The sequence below is a fragment of the Rhinolophus hipposideros genome (assembly GCF_964194185.1).
Source record: "Rhinolophus hipposideros genome assembly, chromosome: 12".
Lineage (NCBI taxonomy): Eukaryota > Metazoa > Chordata > Mammalia > Chiroptera > Rhinolophidae > Rhinolophus > Rhinolophus hipposideros.
Genome location: NC_138058.1, coordinates 60,931,336 through 60,950,427, shown reverse-complemented (window position 1 = coordinate 60,950,427; position 19,092 = coordinate 60,931,336). Strand labels below are relative to the sequence as shown.

At 42.1% G+C, this 19,092-nt stretch overlaps 1 protein-coding gene across 22 annotated transcripts in view; it reads right to left on the bottom strand.

Moving 5' to 3' along the window:
- DTNB (dystrobrevin beta) overlaps window positions 1-19,092 on the bottom strand; it is a 185,464-nt gene that overhangs the window by 26,997 nt on the left and 139,375 nt on the right. For 13 of the 22 annotated variants that reach the window (XM_081068519.1, XM_081068510.1, XM_081068502.1 and 10 more), the window contains 3 exons: window positions 15,440-15,525; window positions 14,510-14,623; window positions 9,876-9,972 (listed from right to left, as the gene is read on the bottom strand). In XM_081068519.1, the coding sequence (XP_080924645.1) occupies window positions 9,876-9,972; window positions 14,510-14,623; window positions 15,440-15,525 (297 nt within the window). Of the gene's footprint in view, window positions 1-4,152; window positions 4,174-9,875; window positions 9,973-14,509; window positions 14,624-15,439; window positions 15,526-19,092 lie in introns of all 22 variants that reach the window. The other 9 variants (XM_081068505.1, XM_081068518.1, XM_081068501.1 and 6 more) reach the window with 1 other exon arrangement.

Below are 19,092 nucleotides of genomic sequence, written 5' to 3'. Positions count from 1 at the left end.
CTTTTTTTTTTTTTAAGTACTTTCTCCTAAACTTACAAAGTTAATACTCATGAGGTTTGTTGGAGCCCTCACGGGTCCACCATGGCTGACTAAATACTGAATGCCCTTCGTTTAGGCATATTTGGTGGGAGTGTGGGCAGAGAGATGGGGGCTTCCAAGGGCCAGCCCACCTCATGCTTTCTTTGGTGTAGATGTAGTGGGTTATTTGGTTCTGGAAATCAGAAAGGTCAAGTCCCATTTGATATCCCAAATGACTAAAGTAATGAGAGTGTGGCAATGTTCTCTCAGTGGAATCCCCAAGACTTCTCTAAGTGTAATTTTCAGAGTACCACCCGTAGAACTGCCATGTGCTCACCTGGGTCAAGGCCTCACCTGTGGGAGACCCCTGTCTGTATTTCACTGCCTAAAGTTAGTCTTTAAGCCTGATGTTGATCTGTACATAAAAGGTTCTATCTTCTAACAGGAGGGGTCAGAGACGTGTTCAAGGAAACATATCCTTTATGAATAAATTGAACCCTTTGACTTGGATAGCCCCCTTTTGTGTGTGTGTGTGTGTTAGTGATCCAGCAGTGGAATTTTTTTATGGTACACTGAGTCACTGGGGAGAATGAAACCCTGAGATGTCCCTAGAATGAACTGATGCATCTGAAATCCCTCCAGATTAGGACGGGGATATTGTTTGCCTCAGAATGAAGTAGCCCACAGCTCAAGGGCACCAATAGTAAGGAACTCCACTGCCACCAGTCCTCGCCATTCTGCTGTTACCCCAGTGTGTGCCCCTTTGTAACATGTGAGTAAATCCCACAACCACATTTCTGGCTGTGGGCATTGGGTTTTTACTGAGCAATGCTCAAAATATTTTCAAATGATACAGGTAACCACAGGTATCCTGCATTTTATAGATTATCTGTGTTAAAAAAAAGAGGATGACTTTATTCTACATCATCAGTATCTGTTCTTTAGACATGGAAATAATAAGTTAATAATAATACTAATATATTACCTTAGTGTGCCTATTCATTTGGTAACACTGAAATACGTTTTTCTGATTCCTTTTTATAAAGGACATTTCTGAACCATCACGTAGTCTCCTGAATGAATTTACCTATTATCTGGGAGTACCTTGAGCAAAATTACTGCTGTAGGTACCTGAACCAGTTATGTCGCTTACAATGAACAAACTTATGAATTCACACTGTTTGATATCACAGTGTTGTAGATCTGGTTAATACCAGTTTTCATGCAGCAACTACTTATTGAGTACAGTACCTGCTGTGTGGCAGACACTGGGCTAGCGGCTGGGGATGCAGTAGGGACAGGCAGACAAAGTCCTTTAATTACAGTCTGAGGACTATCGTGAGCCTGATTAACCCTGACTCAACTGATACAATCTAATTCCTGAGCCTGTTAAACTATAGGATATGTTGAACAGTCACTCAGCGAAGTCTTATCTGGAATAGTCAGATAGTTGTGCCCTTAATTATAACCCTTGGATCTGAAAAAAGAGAAGGGAAGGAGGGAGGGAGGGAGGGAGGGAGAAAGGAATGAGAATTATCAGTTAAGGTACTAATGCCACTCAAAGCACTTGAAAAGTGGCTGAGGCCTAAAGTAGAACCACAGCACCAAAGCTTTTTTTTTACTACCCATTTTCCTCAAATTCGCCCCAATCCAAAATAATTCCTAATCCGGAAAGAAGCAAAAGGCAGACTACATGAAAAGTTCTCCATAACAGATTTATGAAGCCAGTTATGGGATCTATGTCCAGTAAATTCTTCATTCTGAAATTCTTTTACCATTATTTTAGTACCCACATAGGGTATTACATTTTGATAGGGAAGAAATTAAACTGTATCAGCGGGAATCCAGGAGGAAGAGAGGATTATAACTTAGCTCTGTGATAAACGCCTTTTGGTGTCTCCCTCAGTAATGGTACAGATTAAAACAGAAATGCTAGTTCTAAAGCTTTATAGTCTTTTCAGCTATATATGCTAAAAATGTTGTTGAACTATATAAAACCATTGAGTTCAAATTAGAGCCTCACAAGTGAGCCTCAGGTAGGTTCAGTTTAAACTGGTGATGTAAAAAGAGGATATTTCTCCCTCTACACAGAGCAGAATGTGTTCCCTCATACTATAGTGGAGAAAGATGAGGAAAAAGAACAATTTGTACCTGTCATGCTATGGACAATCCTATGAGACTGAGGACCAGATCATGAAGTTGGGACCTTGGCTATGGAGAACTCCCAAGACATACACACGCGTGGCTTGTTAGTGGCAGGCTTCAGTGGTCTGGGTCTAGCTTCAAAGGGATGATGATCTCACAAAGAATCAAAGGTCATTGAAATGAACATGTTATTTAATCCCTTGTCTACTCAAGCTCAGCTTTAAACTGACCTGAGAAATAATACATCACCAGTGAGAATATCTTGGTCTTGGATTCCATAGTAATCCATAAAAATTTTTAAAAATGAAATGTCTGTTGGAAGTTCTACTGCTACCGCTAAAAAAATAAATCCATAATGTCTTCCCCCTTCTGAAAAAGAGTTCTCAGGTAAGGTGTAGGGTGTTCCCAATTACGTGCTTCCTTCTGAGCTGGCACATTCGGAGAGGGATCAGGAGACGCTGATTTGGGCAGATAGTTGAAGTAAGTCCCCAGCAAGTGGTTTGAGCTATAAAGTGAATCTTTGGGGTGTAGATGGGTGAAGAGGAGGAGGGGAACACTGGTGGTCGTCAACTACAGGTGATAGGATGCCCTGGATCAGCAGGTAGGGTACAGTCAATAGCAAGGGGTTGAGACTGTCAGGGATGGAGTGGGAGAAGGGAGCGGGAAGCACAGATCCTCCTACTTGTCTGCCTAGCTTTACCAGCATCCTCTTCCCTGCTTCTAAGCAATTGGAGGCTAAGTGTGGTCATGCGACTCACTTTGGCCAATGAAATGAAGAAGTGATGTGTGTCACTTCCTGGTATAAGCATTTAAAGGCTGGGTTTGACTTTCCATCCTGGTCTTCTCCTGATTTGCCAATGTCAGTGTATCTAGTGATATGGAATTGCCATAAGATCAAAGCAACAAACTATGCGTGAATGAGAAAAAAATACCAACAACAGACTTTTGTCACATTAAAGCCATTGAGATTTCTGAGTTGTTTGCCTCTCCTAACATCACGTCTTCTAGACCCTTTCTGACAATCTGTCTTTCACTCTTTCTGTCTTGCCTCCTCCCTTCACTACCTGTCCCTTCCTTTTCTATCCCCTTTACTGCTCCCCTAACTGGAAACAATAATACATACAATGTTTTATATTCCTATTCTTAATCTAAAACATGGATAAATTTGTTTTTTGAAAAAGAAATGAGGAAATGTTTTGAATTAAACATTTCATATTTCTCTCTTAAAAAAAAAAAAAGCCCTGAGGTAAATGAAAAATCATCTATGCTTTGAAAACCTTACTATGTTATATAAACATATGGTGTAACTATTGTGGAGAGGTCTTCAATTGATTTTCTTGTGTGGGTTAGTGGCTATCAGCATAAATAAAAACAAACATAAACCTTCCCTAAACACATGCAACAGTCATGCAGCTCAGAAAAACCAGAGCTCCCTCTGGAGTAGGCTCTGAACAGGAAATCACTTACAGCATAGCTAATCACTTAGTTTTCACTGGTAACTTTGGTAAGAAGGCTACCGGAGCTGTAGCACCCAGAAACCTGTTCAAGACGAAAGGGCATCTGAAGCCATCCAGAGAACTACTCATTTTCATGCACCGTCACTCATGACATATTTAGACCCAGGTCACCCTCTCCACCCCGAAAGTTGTTTCAGCCAGTTCAAGTCCCTTTCAACACAAAGCAGCAGAGAATGAAAGAGCCAGAAAATGCAATTGTGGCCTGGCTGAGCGTGCATATTCAAATAAACACAACAGATGTGTACTTTGAAAACAAAATTTAACAGGTCCTGGTTACAAATGAGAACATGCTCTACTAGGGGAACATGACGAGGATGTTGTGGACATTTTACAGCACCAGGGTTTTACACAAACTCAATTCTGAGAGATGAACTTGTGCAGGGAGGCGAGGAGAAAGTATATAACAGTTATACGAGGCAAAGAACATGCAAAAGGAGGAAGAAAAAGATGGAGAATTCTGAAATTCACTTACTGCCTGCTTTTGCTCTTCCTCCTAGAGGTGGTAAGAATGGAAAAAAGGGCAGAGGGAAAAAGGAGAGAGATTAATGCCCATCACTACAAATGTTTGGCAGCAATGACAGAATAGGGCAAACCAGGCCAAGCCTGTGGCTTCAGAGATCGAAGCCCAGCATAAGAGCATCATCAGCTGGACAGGGCAAATGGCAGGCCTCTACCCCAGCCCATCCATTAAATGCTAACTTCTAGACTTGCAAGGAAAGAACCTTAGAAACCATCTAGTTCAACTTCCTCATTTATGCACCAAAAAGGCATAGAGGGCTTGCCCAATAACTATTTAGGGTAAGCAGAAAAGAAGCAGCTCAACCATGACTAAAAAGCCCATTTCACCATTCATAATATTCACATAGGTTTAGGTACATTTGTCCAGATAGCGGTCCTCCAGCTGTGGAATACAGACCAGCAGCAGCGGCAGCATCATGGGAAAGCCTGTCAGAGATATGAATTTTGGGACCCACCCCAGACCAACTGGATTGAAACTCTTGGCATAGGGCACAGCAGTGTGTTTAATGGGCCTTTCAGCTGACTCTGATGCTTGCTATTTGAGAGCCGTTGCTCTAAGAACTTCCCCAATTAGCAGTCCGCATGACCACAGATTCATCTCTTTAGTCCCCTCCCCTCCACTGTTTTAGGCTGCTTAGGTTTTTTTCAAAGATGCACACACATCCCCATTCCCCCAGTACGCGGGAAACTGCTTCGGGGCCCAGAGAGGCCTTTCAAAAATAATTTGCAACCTTACTTTTTCATTAATTCAACACAGGTTCACTGAGTTGTACTTCTTATGCATAAAGCCCTGGGAACATGAGATGGTCTCTGTATTTGAGACCTTCCAGAGCCAGGCCCACATTAGGCACTTGCTAACTCTCAGCTGTCACAAAGCACCCCAAGGTGCTGCAGAAAGAAGCACAATGACGATGAGATAAACACTCCCGAGTGTCTCTCCCCTTAGTCCGTTGCTCCTGTTACGCTGTGTTTTAATGGGTGTCTTTACTTTCCTTCTGTGTCTCATCACAGGTAACTATGGTCAGGGAGCTTCCGCTCATTGCCCCAGTATGTACATCCAAGAGCTGTTGCAATGGTTCTACTGAAATTGGGTCCATACGACCAGGCAGTCTTTACTGAAGACACGCGGAGGGAGCCTTAGGAGAGGACGATGGCTTCTCAGTCTGCAGATCTGGGTGCAGTGGCAAGAATGATTTCAGTAAAGCCAAGGAATTTCAAGAGGGAAGGAGAAAGGAAAAATTTGGAGAAAATAATTTTCTTCCTGCAAGGGAGAGACATGGACTAGAATTTAAATGGGTATCAAAAAATCTCTTGAGGAAGTAAACTGGCAGCCTTGTGGTTCCCACTGGCCCATGTGGGAATCGAACCGGTAGACTTCGGAGTTAGGAGCCTGGAGCTCCAACCGCCTGAGCCACCGGGCCGGCCCTCTCAACCACAAGGCTGCCGGTTTAACTCCCCCAAGGGATGGTGGGCTGCGCCCCCTGCAACTAGCAACGGCCACTGGACCTGGAGCTGAGCTGCGCCCTCCACAACTAAGACTGAAAGGACAACAACTTGGAAAAAGTCCTGGAAGTACACACTGTTCCCCAATAAAGTCCTGTTCTCCTTCCCCAATAAAATCTTAAAAAAAAAATCTCTTGAGAAGACTCCAATTCAGCACAGGAAGATGTTCTTCAGAATCAGTCAGCTGCCAGAGACCTGGCCAAACCGAAACTCACAGGAGCCCAGGCAGTGAAGGCCCTGAGCATGAGCTGACATATCCTGAGGGTCTTCTAACGTTTACATCCGACGCGCATGGCTCCAGTTAGAAGGCACTCGAGTTTTGCATTTGGGAAGCCATCTCCCTTCCTAGCCAGGCTTCCCTGTGGGGCAGAACCCTTTTCTCCCACACACTAGGTTAAGGAGAACAGCCCAGGTAGAGTTATTGAACAATTAAAGAACGTGTTTTTACTGCTGGCACTAGGTGTTGAAATGAAAATTGAGATGGTGGGGGAGGGAGGGGGCCATTCTGACAGGCTGAAATTCCATCTGAGGTCAAAAGACCAGTATGTAATTCCCTAGAACTGTTCTTAAGACACCTCCCTATTCTCACTGTTTTCTCCAGGTTTGGAATTAGAGATAACATTTGCTTTGGTTCAACAGAAGAGGGAAATTTCAGAAAGCAATGTTTCACGTTTGCACATTTGGTAGCTGGCACATACAGCTTGCCAAAGACATGAAATCATTATACTCTGCAGCAGACACATGTGTCAGGTCAGGACGGGGAGGTGGACAGGGCAGCATTTGCAGGACTTAGAGGGCACTCCTGAGCATTGGGGTCGGCTTAGGGTGGACTTTGGCAAAGTGTGACTTTGGATGGTATCGTACAATTTCAACTCACAAAAGTCATTCAGATAAAGCCCTGAAGGCTCGGTCAACACAGAAAACAACACAGATATAAGGTCTTAGAACTCTTTGTTATCAATTAGTCAGTTAGGATCAGTAAACATTGACTGATGACAAGGCATAGGAGCCAACTTGATTTAAAGGGGTAATAATTCCTTAATTATGAAGTGCAAATCTAAAACTGCTTATTTCATCGAAAAACACCTGAGACTCTTCTACTTAGGTGATCTCTAGCCAGCTGACCAAAGTAATGCCATAGCCGCTGTAGTCATCTCAATACAATTCATATTCAAAACCTCATTTGCAAATGAGGTTGAAACTCAAAACTGCAGAATTCATCTGGCAAATGCGTTTTAAAGGCAATATTTGAAAAAATGGAAAATGAGACAAAAAAAATACTGGGAACATGATCCAGAAACTGAAATACCAATACGTAACCACTTCTAGATCAAATAAAAAGTTTGAGGCAGAGGTTATCCATATACTCATTAATTAGGGAATAAAAGGTAAGGAAAAGTTACATTCTGAAACATGGCACCTAAGTGTCAGTCTACATTATGTCATTAAAAAAAAACCCCAGGGGTGGCCAGTTAGCTCAGTTGGTTAGAGTGTGGTGCTCTTGACAACAAGGTTGCCGGTTCGATCCCCACATGGGCCACTGTGAGCTGTACCCTACACAACTAGATTGAAACAACTACTTAACTTAGAGCTGATGGGTCCTGGAAAAACACACTTAAAATAAATAAAAAGTTAAAAAACAAACAAACAAAAAAAACAACCAAACAATAAGAATGTCCCCAATATTCCTGGGTGACAGGAATTGAGTCTTCACCAAATATCTAAACACGACACTTAAGAACTCATTACTTTTTATTAAATAAATGGATGACCCATTTTTACCTAGTCTTGTTCCAAAACAAAGGATTTGAGATTTTTGTTGAATAAATTCATAAATAATGGTGACACTTTGTATGTATGCATCTTTAAATGCTCATTTTTCAGATAAATAGACAAAGTACACACCATTTCACTGATGGAGTGAAATGAAAGAACTCCCTGTGAAATGGGAACTTACTGTGTGGTGTATTTTAATTTATGAGTATGCCAGACCATGTGGCTTGATTGTCCATTTGACTAACTGCTCACAGCTGTTTTAGGAGAGAATTAAATGCTAGCAGACTGAACATCAATGAAAGCAAGGCAGCCCTTTGAAATTAAAATTAGGATTCTAAAGGGTACTTTTTAAAAGTAGGAAAACATCTTTGAAATTTTAATGGAAGTCAGTGGTTCCTATGTATGACCTTTTAGGCGTGTATGTAATACACCAATTAAGATTGTAATCCTTTTAGGAAACTGGACACTAAAGGCATGAGATTTTAACTGTGAATTCTAACCAAAGGACAAAAAGACAACATTCCAGGTCTGAATGGCCTCAGCCTGTCAGGTGGGTAAATGATAACGTGTTTAAGAACCTGGCAGGAGATCCTACAATATGGGGCAGCAGGGTCCTGCTTATTTTACTGAAATTGTACCTGTACGACAACAGCTAGAAATACAAAGAAACTCAGGGTTTGGGATTAGAGTTCCAGGACTCAGCTCATTCTGCTTGGCCCTTGAATACAAGCTTCGGAATTGAACTACAAGGTCTTACATAGTAATGCATGTGGGCTCTGAGCCAGGAACTCCAACGACACTGAGGACAGCTAGTCGGGAAAGTGTACAGTGGCACTTAGAGGAAATGCATCCTGACTTCCCTCCAGTTTGCATAAACCTTGCTCCCTTTACAAAAATCAGCCTGGGGTACTTTCCCATCTATGAATGGGGTAATCTTTGAGAACATCTTTCTGAAAGGGAGGTTTGACCCAGAGAAGGGGTGCGTGGGTCCCGTTATCTCCTGTCCTACTTGTGGACTAACCCCACAGTGGCAAGGCTTCCAAGGCCCCGCCAGGTTACAGGTGTTCCACAGTCCAGGTGAATCTAAGGACATCTCTGCTGTCTTGAGTGGGTGATGGGCTAATGAGCTGGAGACTCGCAGCTACTGGGGGGTCTGGGCTGGGTGTCATGCTGAGGTTTTCTTTAAAACAAAACCCATTTAGACATAAAATATTTCTCAGGAGACATCCTGTTAACAGGATTAATGTAGAAACACGTCCAGACAAAACAACCCAAACATCCAGGACCAAAGCTAGAAACAAACTCAGCTCTCGACTAAAAGAAGTGATTGTCTTGAGCAAGTCGAAAGTCAGCTCAAACCATATTTATCCAAGTTGCTAATACTACCACTAGCTTCACTGGTAAGGGACTGGTTTGGAGTGGAGATGCTAAAGAGGAGTTGTTTTCTTGGGCTATCAGTTCTACTCGAGACCCCTGTCACGTTGGGCCTGGATGGTTTCATTAGTCTCCTATCATCCTTTAGTTTCTCCACTTCCTGATCTGTTCAATATATTTTTCTAAACTATTTTTTTACAACCTTCAGAGACTCCCCTTTATTACAGGATTAAATCCACCACCCTCAGCCTGGCTTTTGAGACACTCCACACCCTACTTCCACTCTGGCTGCTAACTCTGTCACACCACGGAATGCGGTGGCTTCGGAGCACAGACCTGAAGAATTAACAGCATGGACAAATGTGCTGTGGTTCTGCTGCTACACAGCTGGGGGAATACTTCTGTTCTCGGCCAGAATCGTCCAGGGGAGGACATTTAAACGCTAGGCGTGCCTTTCTCTGCTCTGGCGTGTGGGGACTGTAATATATTGTTCAACAAAAATAGACAGTGAGACCTGAATTATTCCAGATTAATTCAAGTCCCAATACACCAAACCTAGAGCAAATAGGCTATTTTCGCCTCTCCTAATAAAGTCATTGATTAGAGTTGGTTTGGTAAGACTGGTATGCCTCTATAACACTTATTAAAATAGGACACGCTATTTGTAAGTGGAATATTTGAATACTTGTCTTAAAAGAAACTTTGAATCTTTGGGAAACATTCATTTATGCATAGCTAATAACCTATTTACAAACATTCATAAAAGCAACTATTCAAGGACATCACTCTAGCTCTGGCTACTAATTTTTTTTTATAACTAGCCTTTATGCTAATTTAGATGACTGTCACACTGAACTAGGCCACCTTTATGGAGGTTTACCTGAAAACTGGGTCTAGGCAGTGATACTTAAGCTTTTAGCCTCATCCTGTTCTGACGTCACAAGGGAAGCGGACACTGAATGGGTGGTGGGAGATGGACGAGAAGAGCTGATTGGAGGGGGACACCTGAGAGCAGGCTCTTACCTTCAGCAGTTTCATTAGCCCTTCCAGCTGCACCATTAGCTCCCGTCTGCTCTCCTGCAGGGCCGACATTCTCTGCTCCAGTTCATCTTTCCTTTGCCTGCCCGAGAGGAAAAGCCCAGAAATGAAACTTGGAAGAGAAAGGGTCTAAGGCCAGGTGAAATGGGGTTTAGACTTGATTCTGCTACTTACCAGTGTGTGAGGAGCTGAGTGAGTCATTTTACCTCTGAGACCTTACGAATCAAGTGGTCATGTACCTATTTTGCCCACTTGCCTTTACTGTTGTAAGAAGAGCATGTAAAAATGCTTTGGAAAGTATACATGGCCACAGAGAAAACGCATTATTATTATTATTATTATTATTATTATTATTAAAGTGATTTTGAAAAATTTCATCAGGAAGTCAAATACCTCATTTAGAAACATACATAAAGCCAGCCCAAATTTAAAATAATAGTGGAGAAAATGTATGAAAACTAGTCAGGGAAAACAGGGTTCAGTAGTCAGTACTCCCAGCCCTAGACTTTGGGTTCCACTCTCTGTGTCCAAAGAATTCTCTTTGCTCTGAGAACGGATTTCATGCCAATTCTACCTCAATATGTCCAAAATCAAACTTACGACTTTCCTCCCCAAATGATTCTCTTTCCTAATTTCCGTGTCTCTGTCACTTTTTATTCCAGTCGTCTTGGCTGAAAAACTCAGTCCTCTTTGACACTTTCCCGTTTATAGCCTATACTCAGTAAGTCACCCCACTCAGATAATTCTTTCCTGGAAATTATGTATCTGTCTGTTCCCGCTTCTCTCACTTCATCCGTCTTCCTTACCTCACACATGCAAGGGTCTCCTAGCTTAATTAATCCAGAATTCATCTGTTATGGTGAGGACAAAGGAGTGGAATATAAATCAAGAGACTTGAGGTCCATCACCGATTAAATATGCAACCTTGGGCGAGTCACTTACTCTGAGCCTCAATTTTGTATTCTGTAAAAATGGGACTAATAATAACAACGGCAATATTTTGAGGCTCAAATAAGAGAACGAATATAAAAGTGGTTTGTGACGTTTGTAATGCTGCTCAAAGGAAAGCTGTATTTGCGTCATCGTCCTACGTAACAATCTCAATAGAATTTCTAGCATTGCTCTTCCTCACCCTGCAAATCTAAGCCTCTGCTGTCTGATATGGTCGCCAAGAGCCACATGTGCCTACTAAGCACGTGGCTAATCTGAAGTGAGACGCACCGTAAGTGTAACATACACACTGGGGTTCAAAAATTTAGTGTGAACACAAGAGAGTAAAATTTCTCATTAATCTTTTTTTTTAATGTTGATTAAATGTGGAAATGATAGTTTGGATACATCAGATTAAGTAAAAGATAGTATTAAAATTAATGACACCTATTTCCTTTTAGTTTTCCAACGTGGTTGTTAGAAAAGTTTTCATTACATACTCATATGTGCCTTGCATTCTATTTCTGTTGGAGAACACTGCTCCAGACCTCACCTCCACCCCTGTCCTCAGCACCTCACCTCCCATTCCCTTCCCTGTCTGGACCTCTAGATGGTTCACTTGTCCCTAAACAGACCCCATCAGCACATAGCAATTCCCCCCCTTTCCCAAATGTTACTCACTCCTTCATGTCCATCCCAAACGGGATGAGCCTTACTCACCTTTGCATGTAGTGAATAATTAAGAGAATATCATGCATCCAGGATGTACTCAGTTAACATCTAGTGAACTTAATGCAATCATTATTTGAAACCTTCCAAGGATTTCCAGTGACCTATCACTTACAGCTTTCCAGAATCCGGTCTCAATTATCTAACTAATTTTATCTCCTACCACTGGCATTTTAAAGATTAATTCAACAGATGATTGAAAACAAATTCTTAGCTCCAAGAGTCTTTCCCCTCTCTGAAATGTGTCAGACTTATTTGGGGGAGCATGCTCTACACTCCATCCAAATCATACCCACCCTTTCATGGTCTGGCTCTGTTTTCACCACTTCCATGGCTCTAATTGCTTCTAGCCTACATAGATTTAGATTTCTTATAACATACTATTCAGATTTCCCTACTCAGATTTCTTATAACAAAATATCGATACTATTTACTAACATTATATCATTTTAACTGACTAGCAACTTATTTTATATTTTGTATCCAAAACAAGATTATGGATTTTTAGGATGGAACTATTGTCTTCTACTCTTCACACTCCCTAAATTTCCAGCACAGGTATAAATTCAGAAAGGAGTAGCTGACTCCATTTTTCAGGAGGCCTTTCTTCCCTGAACTCTTTGTACGTGCACAACCAAATAATTATAATACTGTGTGAAGACAAATGAACTACAGTTACGCGCAACAACATGGAAGAATCCTAAAGGGTAACACTTTGAGGGGAAAAAATGTACCAGAAGACTGCATACAATAACATTTCTATAAAGTCCAGAAAACAAACAGCAAAACTAACCACTTTATTACGTGGGAATATACATATATGTGATAATACTATTTAAAAAGCAAGAGAGTAAAAAACCATATTCTGAATAGTGGTTCGCTCTATGGGGGAAGGTGGAAGCAAGGACGTGGGTTAGGGGGGGCGGCACTTACACAGATTACATGGTTTTGCAATATATGAATTCTCTAGTAGAATGTGGGTTCATGGCTGTTCATTTTTACATTACACTTTATGTCTTAAACATTTGTCACTACATTATTGTAACAAACATACCATTAAAAATAATAATAAAGGGGGAAAAGACAACTCTAGTGGTCAGGATTCATAACCACTAATCCGAAGGATGAAATGTTTTACCTTGTTTTATTATACCTGCTGGGTATTGGCAGTTCCTGGATTCATAAATATTGACAGAAGCCAGAAGGATGTCAGATGCCTACAAATGAATCTTGCCCTTTATGTGTCTTTTAATGAGCAAAAGTTCTTAATACAGAGGAATTTACCAACTTCTTTCATACTTAGTAATTCTGAGAAATTATTTTCTATTCCAAAATCCTAAAAAAATTCTCCTATATTTTCTTCTAGAAATTTTAAAGTTTCGTCTCCATGTTTAATCCATCTGGTGGTGCTTTTATATTTAGTGTGTGGTAGAGAGCCATTACATTCACGTATGCATGACCAATTGATCCAGCGGCACACTTACTAAACAGTCCCTCTTTTTTCAGTTATATAGAAGCTGATTTGGGGATTAAACTTTCTGATTTCTCAGGATTTAGACCCTCCTTGGACTCAGATAAAATTCCTGCTTCTTATTGCTTTATGTGACATGCCTGGATTCAGCCCTTTGCCTACTAACTCTGAAATTTTTAGACCCCTCCAGCTTCACTAAGCATTTTTAGTAATCCCAGATCCAGCAACAATTAGACTAAAGCATGACAGCTTCTTGCTTTTCTAGATACCGAATAGTCACTTGGGCCTGAGCTGCGGTGGGGGAAGAAACAGTTGTATATCATGCTGATAGCTTGGAGTTACACTCTGCCTGAGTCAGCTACATTTGTTTTCCCATCCTTCCAACTGTGCTGATGGCCCACATGTGGGACAGAGGACTGCACAGTGACCAAAACCTCAGCCCAAATAAAGTTAGAGACTAAAATAAAATTTTAGGAGAATGGGAATCTCTACACCTCTAATGATTTGCACCTGTACTTTAAATTCTTTATGACTTATTCATTAACAATGCAAATCTAAATAGGCGCATAGTTATAGAAAAATTATCTCTGTTCCTTAGGAAAAGAAATCATTGTTGAGAAGCTAAATGACCGAAGCCAAAGGAATTATTCAAAAAGAATATTCAGCTATGCAGAATCCCAGAGGACGACATGTTAGAAATCAGCTGTGGACTGTCAGTTACAACCTCTACAGAAAATACCCATTTGGAAATCTGGAGGTCTGGCGAGAATCAAGTCCCTCACTGAGTTTCTACAATGTCTCTACTCGCACAAGAGTACACATACGTCTTTCTACGATCGATAGGAAATAAGAGCCTAGTAACTTTGATCAGGTCGCTCTCATGGTTATTCTCCTGGAAGTCTTCCCTGTTCCCTCCACATCAGCCTCGCGGTGGGAGCTGAAGTTGCTCTCCACTCTCCCGATCCTGCATCCTTAGCCTTTCCACCCTCGAGACAGTTTAGATTTATGTTGCAGTGGGGAGGTGCCATAGCCATGGTACCAGGGGTTCGCCCTTGGTTTCCTGCTTCAGCGTGTGTGAAGGAAGCATCTTTTTTCTCTACCAGAGTCCTGCTCTGGCAATGAAGTGCCAGGAGAATGGACCCGTATAGGTCAGGGAGCACATTACTCCGGCCAAGAGTCTCTGAAATCAGACTACTTAGTGAGCTAGGAAGACTGAGTGTAGCACCATGGTCTTCGTACAGCAATCACAAACGTCTGAACACTGCTCGGCTTGTCGTGGAGCTGGAGACCACTGTGCACCTCGTTCTGCAGTGAAGGCAGAAGTTCTCAGTGATCCATAGAGGCGGTAACCACGAGGGGGACACTTCAGTGTCTCTTCTAACTCTAGGTACACTGACAAACAGACTATCCCACTGTCTGGTTTCCTGAGATATCAATTCTTACCGTAGCAGACTCTAATTGGGGGACAGGATGCAGTATCCCCACTTACCTGAGCAGCCGCAGCTCTGCCAGCAACGTGGGGTTCTGCTGGGCCTTCTCAGGGGTGGGCTGGGAGGCCTGCTCGTGCTCCAGGCGGAGACGCTGTATCTCCTGCAGGATCTCTCTAGAGAGGATGGAAGACAGATGGCATGGAGTGATTCACAGCCCTCTCCTGTTAGAAGGGCCGCCATCACCAGTCTTGTTCCGATTGCTTGCAAATGACCAAGATGTGAAATAGACACCTTCTTAATATTGCTGCACTTGACTTACTCAATGAAACAACTCTCTGTGGTAGAAGCAGCTTCTTCTAAAGAATTTGAAAAAATCTGCACAGAAGGAAAACGACTAGAACGCTGTGGGGAAGAGGATGAGAACTGCTTGCAAGCTCCTAAGGCAGGTCTTGTGCTAACAGCCCCCAGGTCTCCTCTGTCTCTTCTTCCCCGACCCCCGAAGGATGGGCAGCTGCTTCTGCTGTGCCTCCTGTTTTAGGGCCAATCTCCTGTCCTGGTTTCTACCTTTCAGTGCGCAAGGGTGTGTTGTCTGGTCTCCAAGCCTTTAAATGGCCTTTGAGTGAGAGACCAGACAGTCACATGCAGCGTACAGGGCCAAGACAAGATGACTAGAGGGAGCAAAAGGCTGCTGGGAGTAGAGCGGAGAAAAGGATCGTGAGAGGGGAACAGTCTGAGGGGGGGAAAAGGCACTGGGGAAAGAATCTACCTGAGGGCAGGCGAGCAGGGTTTGGGACTAGCATAACGAACGGCACTGCAGATACATAATTTAGTGCCCAGGGCATTCGCTGGACTTGGGCTGGTCTATATTCACACTGTGGCAGGATCTTCCTTTGTGGTCAAAAGCCACCTAGTCTGCAAGGAGAATAGGGGTCAGATACTCATGTGACAGTCCTGGACGTTAGAACCTGGCTCAACCTCTGCGTTCTTACCTGTTTTTGTTTTCCAGTTCTGCAATAAGCTGCCTTTGTTGTTTGTTGGCATCAAAGTTAAAGCTCAGGTCAGTGGGAGGACGGGCCTACAGTGAGGAGAAAGAAAGGTTTCCCGATTCAAATATATTCAGAATCCTGGACAGACTGTTGATTTTTTAAAATAGAGTTTTTTGAAGTAAAAATTACCACTGTTAAATCCTCCATTTTTCGCTTTAAAATCCACCCATTTTACATGGACAATCCAATGAGTCTCAGTAACTTTAAAGTCGTGCAACCAATTACCCCGGTCCAGTTGGAGAGCAGTTTCCATCCTCACAAACATCCTCTCATGCCAGTTTGCAGTCAACTACTACTCACTGCCATCCCCAACTGGAGGCAACCACTGATCCTGCTTTCTGTCTACAGTTCTGCCTTTTTTAGAAACTTCATACAAATGGAATCACACATGTAGTCTTTGGTTTCTGGCTTCCACTTAGCATGATGTTTCTGAGGTCCATCCGTGCTGCTCCATTAATCAGGAGCTCCCTTTTTACTGCTGCATAGTATCCCACTGTTCAGCTTTTGGCTATTACAGAGTAGCTATGAACTTTCGTTTACAAGTCTTTGTGTTGATATCTGTTTTCATTTCTCTTCGGTAAATACCTAGAAGTGGAATTCCTGAGTTATATGGTAACTCTGTTTATAAACATTTGGAGGAACTGTCAAATTGTTTTCTAAAGTGGCTGTACCATTTTACAATCCCCCGCAACGATGAATAAAGTTCCAATTTCTCCACAACCTGTTAACACTTGTCTTTTTGGTTCTAATCATCTTAGTGGGTGTGAAGTATCTACCTGTGGGTGTTTTTAAATGAGATACAATTTACATAAAACCCACCCTTTCAAAGTATACAGGTCAGTGGTTTTCACTATATTTATGAGATTCTGAAACCATCATCACTAATTCCAGAATATTTTTATCACCCTAAAAAGAAACCCCACACCCATTAGCAGTCACTCCCCATTGCCCCCTCCCATACCCCCTGACAACTGCTAATCTACTTTCTGTCTCTACAGATTTGCCTATTCTGAATATTTCATATAAATGGAATTATACAATATGTGATGTTTTATGTCTGGCTTCTTTCACTTAGCAAAATGTTGTCAAGGTTTATCGATGTGGTAGCACATATCAGTACATTCTTTTTATGGCTGAATAATACTCCGTTATATGGAGAGATCACATTTTATTTGTTCACTCAATAGTTCGACATCTGGGTTGTTCCCAGTTTTTAGCTATTTTGAATAATGCTGCTATAGACAAGTTTTTGTGTAGAGATATGTTTTCATTTTTTGGGGGTATATATCTAGGAATGGAACTGCTGGGCATACAGTAACTAACCATCTTGTGAGGAATGGCGAACTATTTTCCTAAGTGGCTGCACTATTTCACATTCCCACTATCAAGGTATTGATACCCACTATCAAGGTATCCACTTGTTATTGTCCATCTATTTGACCACAGTCACCCTCATTTTGGATTCAATGTACATTTCTCTAATGACTAATATGTTGAGCATACTTTCATGTTTTTATTGGCCACGTGTGTGTTTTCTTTGGAGACATCATTGTGGTTTTGATTTGCAAGTCCACTGATGTTTCTGATCCTTGTTACTCCTTTTAAGTATATGGAAGCCAATCAACACAAACTAGAAAAATGGATGAATAAGTGACATTTCCCCTTTATCGATTAAACAGAACATAAGCTCTCAATGAAGGCACTTTGTTGGCTACGCTTCACTCCACACATTCTTGGTTCCGCCCAAAACATGACCTACGATGAAGCAGAAACCTTGTTTCCTAGCTAGAGCTTGGATATGCAATAAGTCATTCTTTTCATGTGGCATTTCCTAAATAAACAGGGGCAAAACAGCATAGCAAATCTGGGTGGGAGGCTTTTGACCAAATATTTTTCTTTCTAAGGTGATTTTTCTTCCTCCAGAAAAGAGTGGATGAGCAGCCAATTCAGCAATTTTTCTATATTCTATTAAGAGTCTTATGACAGCCTGAGTTGAACCTCAGAAAAACAGCTTGCCTGAGACTGAACCTGCTATGAATAATAGATTTACAGTTTCTGAAAACTGGATTTAAAACTGATGGCTCCTTATTAGAGTGGGACCAGGGAAAATTATGGATGATGAAATAAGCTCTGAAAGGAATTTGCTTCATAGGATAGAAAACAAACAAACAAAAAGCCCCTAGTATTTCACTGGAAATTTCTAAAGAATCTTGTCAGTTAGTTCTGAGCGTCTGACTGCACTGCTGAGGCATCTTTCAAAGAGGAGGCTAATACAGCACTCAACTGTCATTATCAGCAGTGATTCCTCACCAGGTAGAGTCTTTGGCACCAAGCAGCATCGTGAAATACAAAGACGTGGGGGATGGAGGAAGGTTCAACTCCTGAGGCAGCAGTACCCCCTGCAGTAACGAGCACGAAGACGTAGCGACAGGGAGAGTCCTAGTGCTAAGTGTCCAATGTTGGCTTCTCCGCCAGTCAAATTTTAAACACAGTCAAATGTACATTACGTACGTACTAGAGAAACTTAAGATTTGATTTATTTACTATCTTAAACGCCATGGTGCTCCTTAAAAAAGAAAAGCCAGGTATCCTTTCCTAAAACGCCTACAGGACACTGAAGGGAAAAAAGACAGGAAGGGAAATATTAGTTCATAAAGACATAGAATACTTCAACTAGAAGAGACCTAAGGATGATTTCTTTCAAAAATTCACTAGTTCATTCATTTATCCAACAAATATTTCCTGAGTGCCTACTATGTGCCTAATCCTGTTCCAGGAACTAGGGATGCATTAGTGGCTACGATATAGCCCCCACCCTCACGTAGCTTACTTCCATTACACCAGGAGAGAAATAAGAAACTAGAAGTGTGTGTATATACACACATTACCAGTTGGGATAAACGTGATGAAGTAATGAAACAGAGTGAACTGAGATAAGGACTCTCTTTAAATGAGGTGTTAGGAAAGGGCTCTCCGAGACTCAGTGAAGTGAGGAAGCGAACGAGGGGGAGTTATGAGGGACCAGAGTGCTGGGCAGAAAGAAGGGCAGCCAAAGGGCCTGCTGTGTGCTCAGGGCAGTACTGATGGAGTGAGTGAGCAGTGCTGGGAGCGGTAGGTGATGAACGAGGAGATGACGCCAGGGCGCGGATCGTGCGGGGCCATGGAGACCAGTTTCCGTTCTGTTCTGGATGTGGTGTGCAGCCAGGATTCACTGTAGGATTCTGAACAGGGACACGTTAATATCAAGTCCAAATAATGTGTGTACATACTCCAGCCACACGAAGGGGCCTAACTCCCCATTCCTTTAGTGGAGTTTGTCCACAGTGACTTCCTTCCAAGGAGGACAGGTGGAAAGCGGGGAGGGGAGGAGTGACTATGTTGGAACAACCTGACAGACACTTCCTCAGCCAGGTGAGCAAGGTCAGCGACGACAGGAAAAGTGATGGTGATACTCTGATGTGAGAAAAATTGGCACATAGATCGTCCTCCTTAAAAGCCCATAACCCCAGTCTAATCATGAAAAAAACATCAAGACTAATCCCAATTAGGGGACATTCTACAATATTTGACAAGTATTCCTCAAAACCATCAGGGAC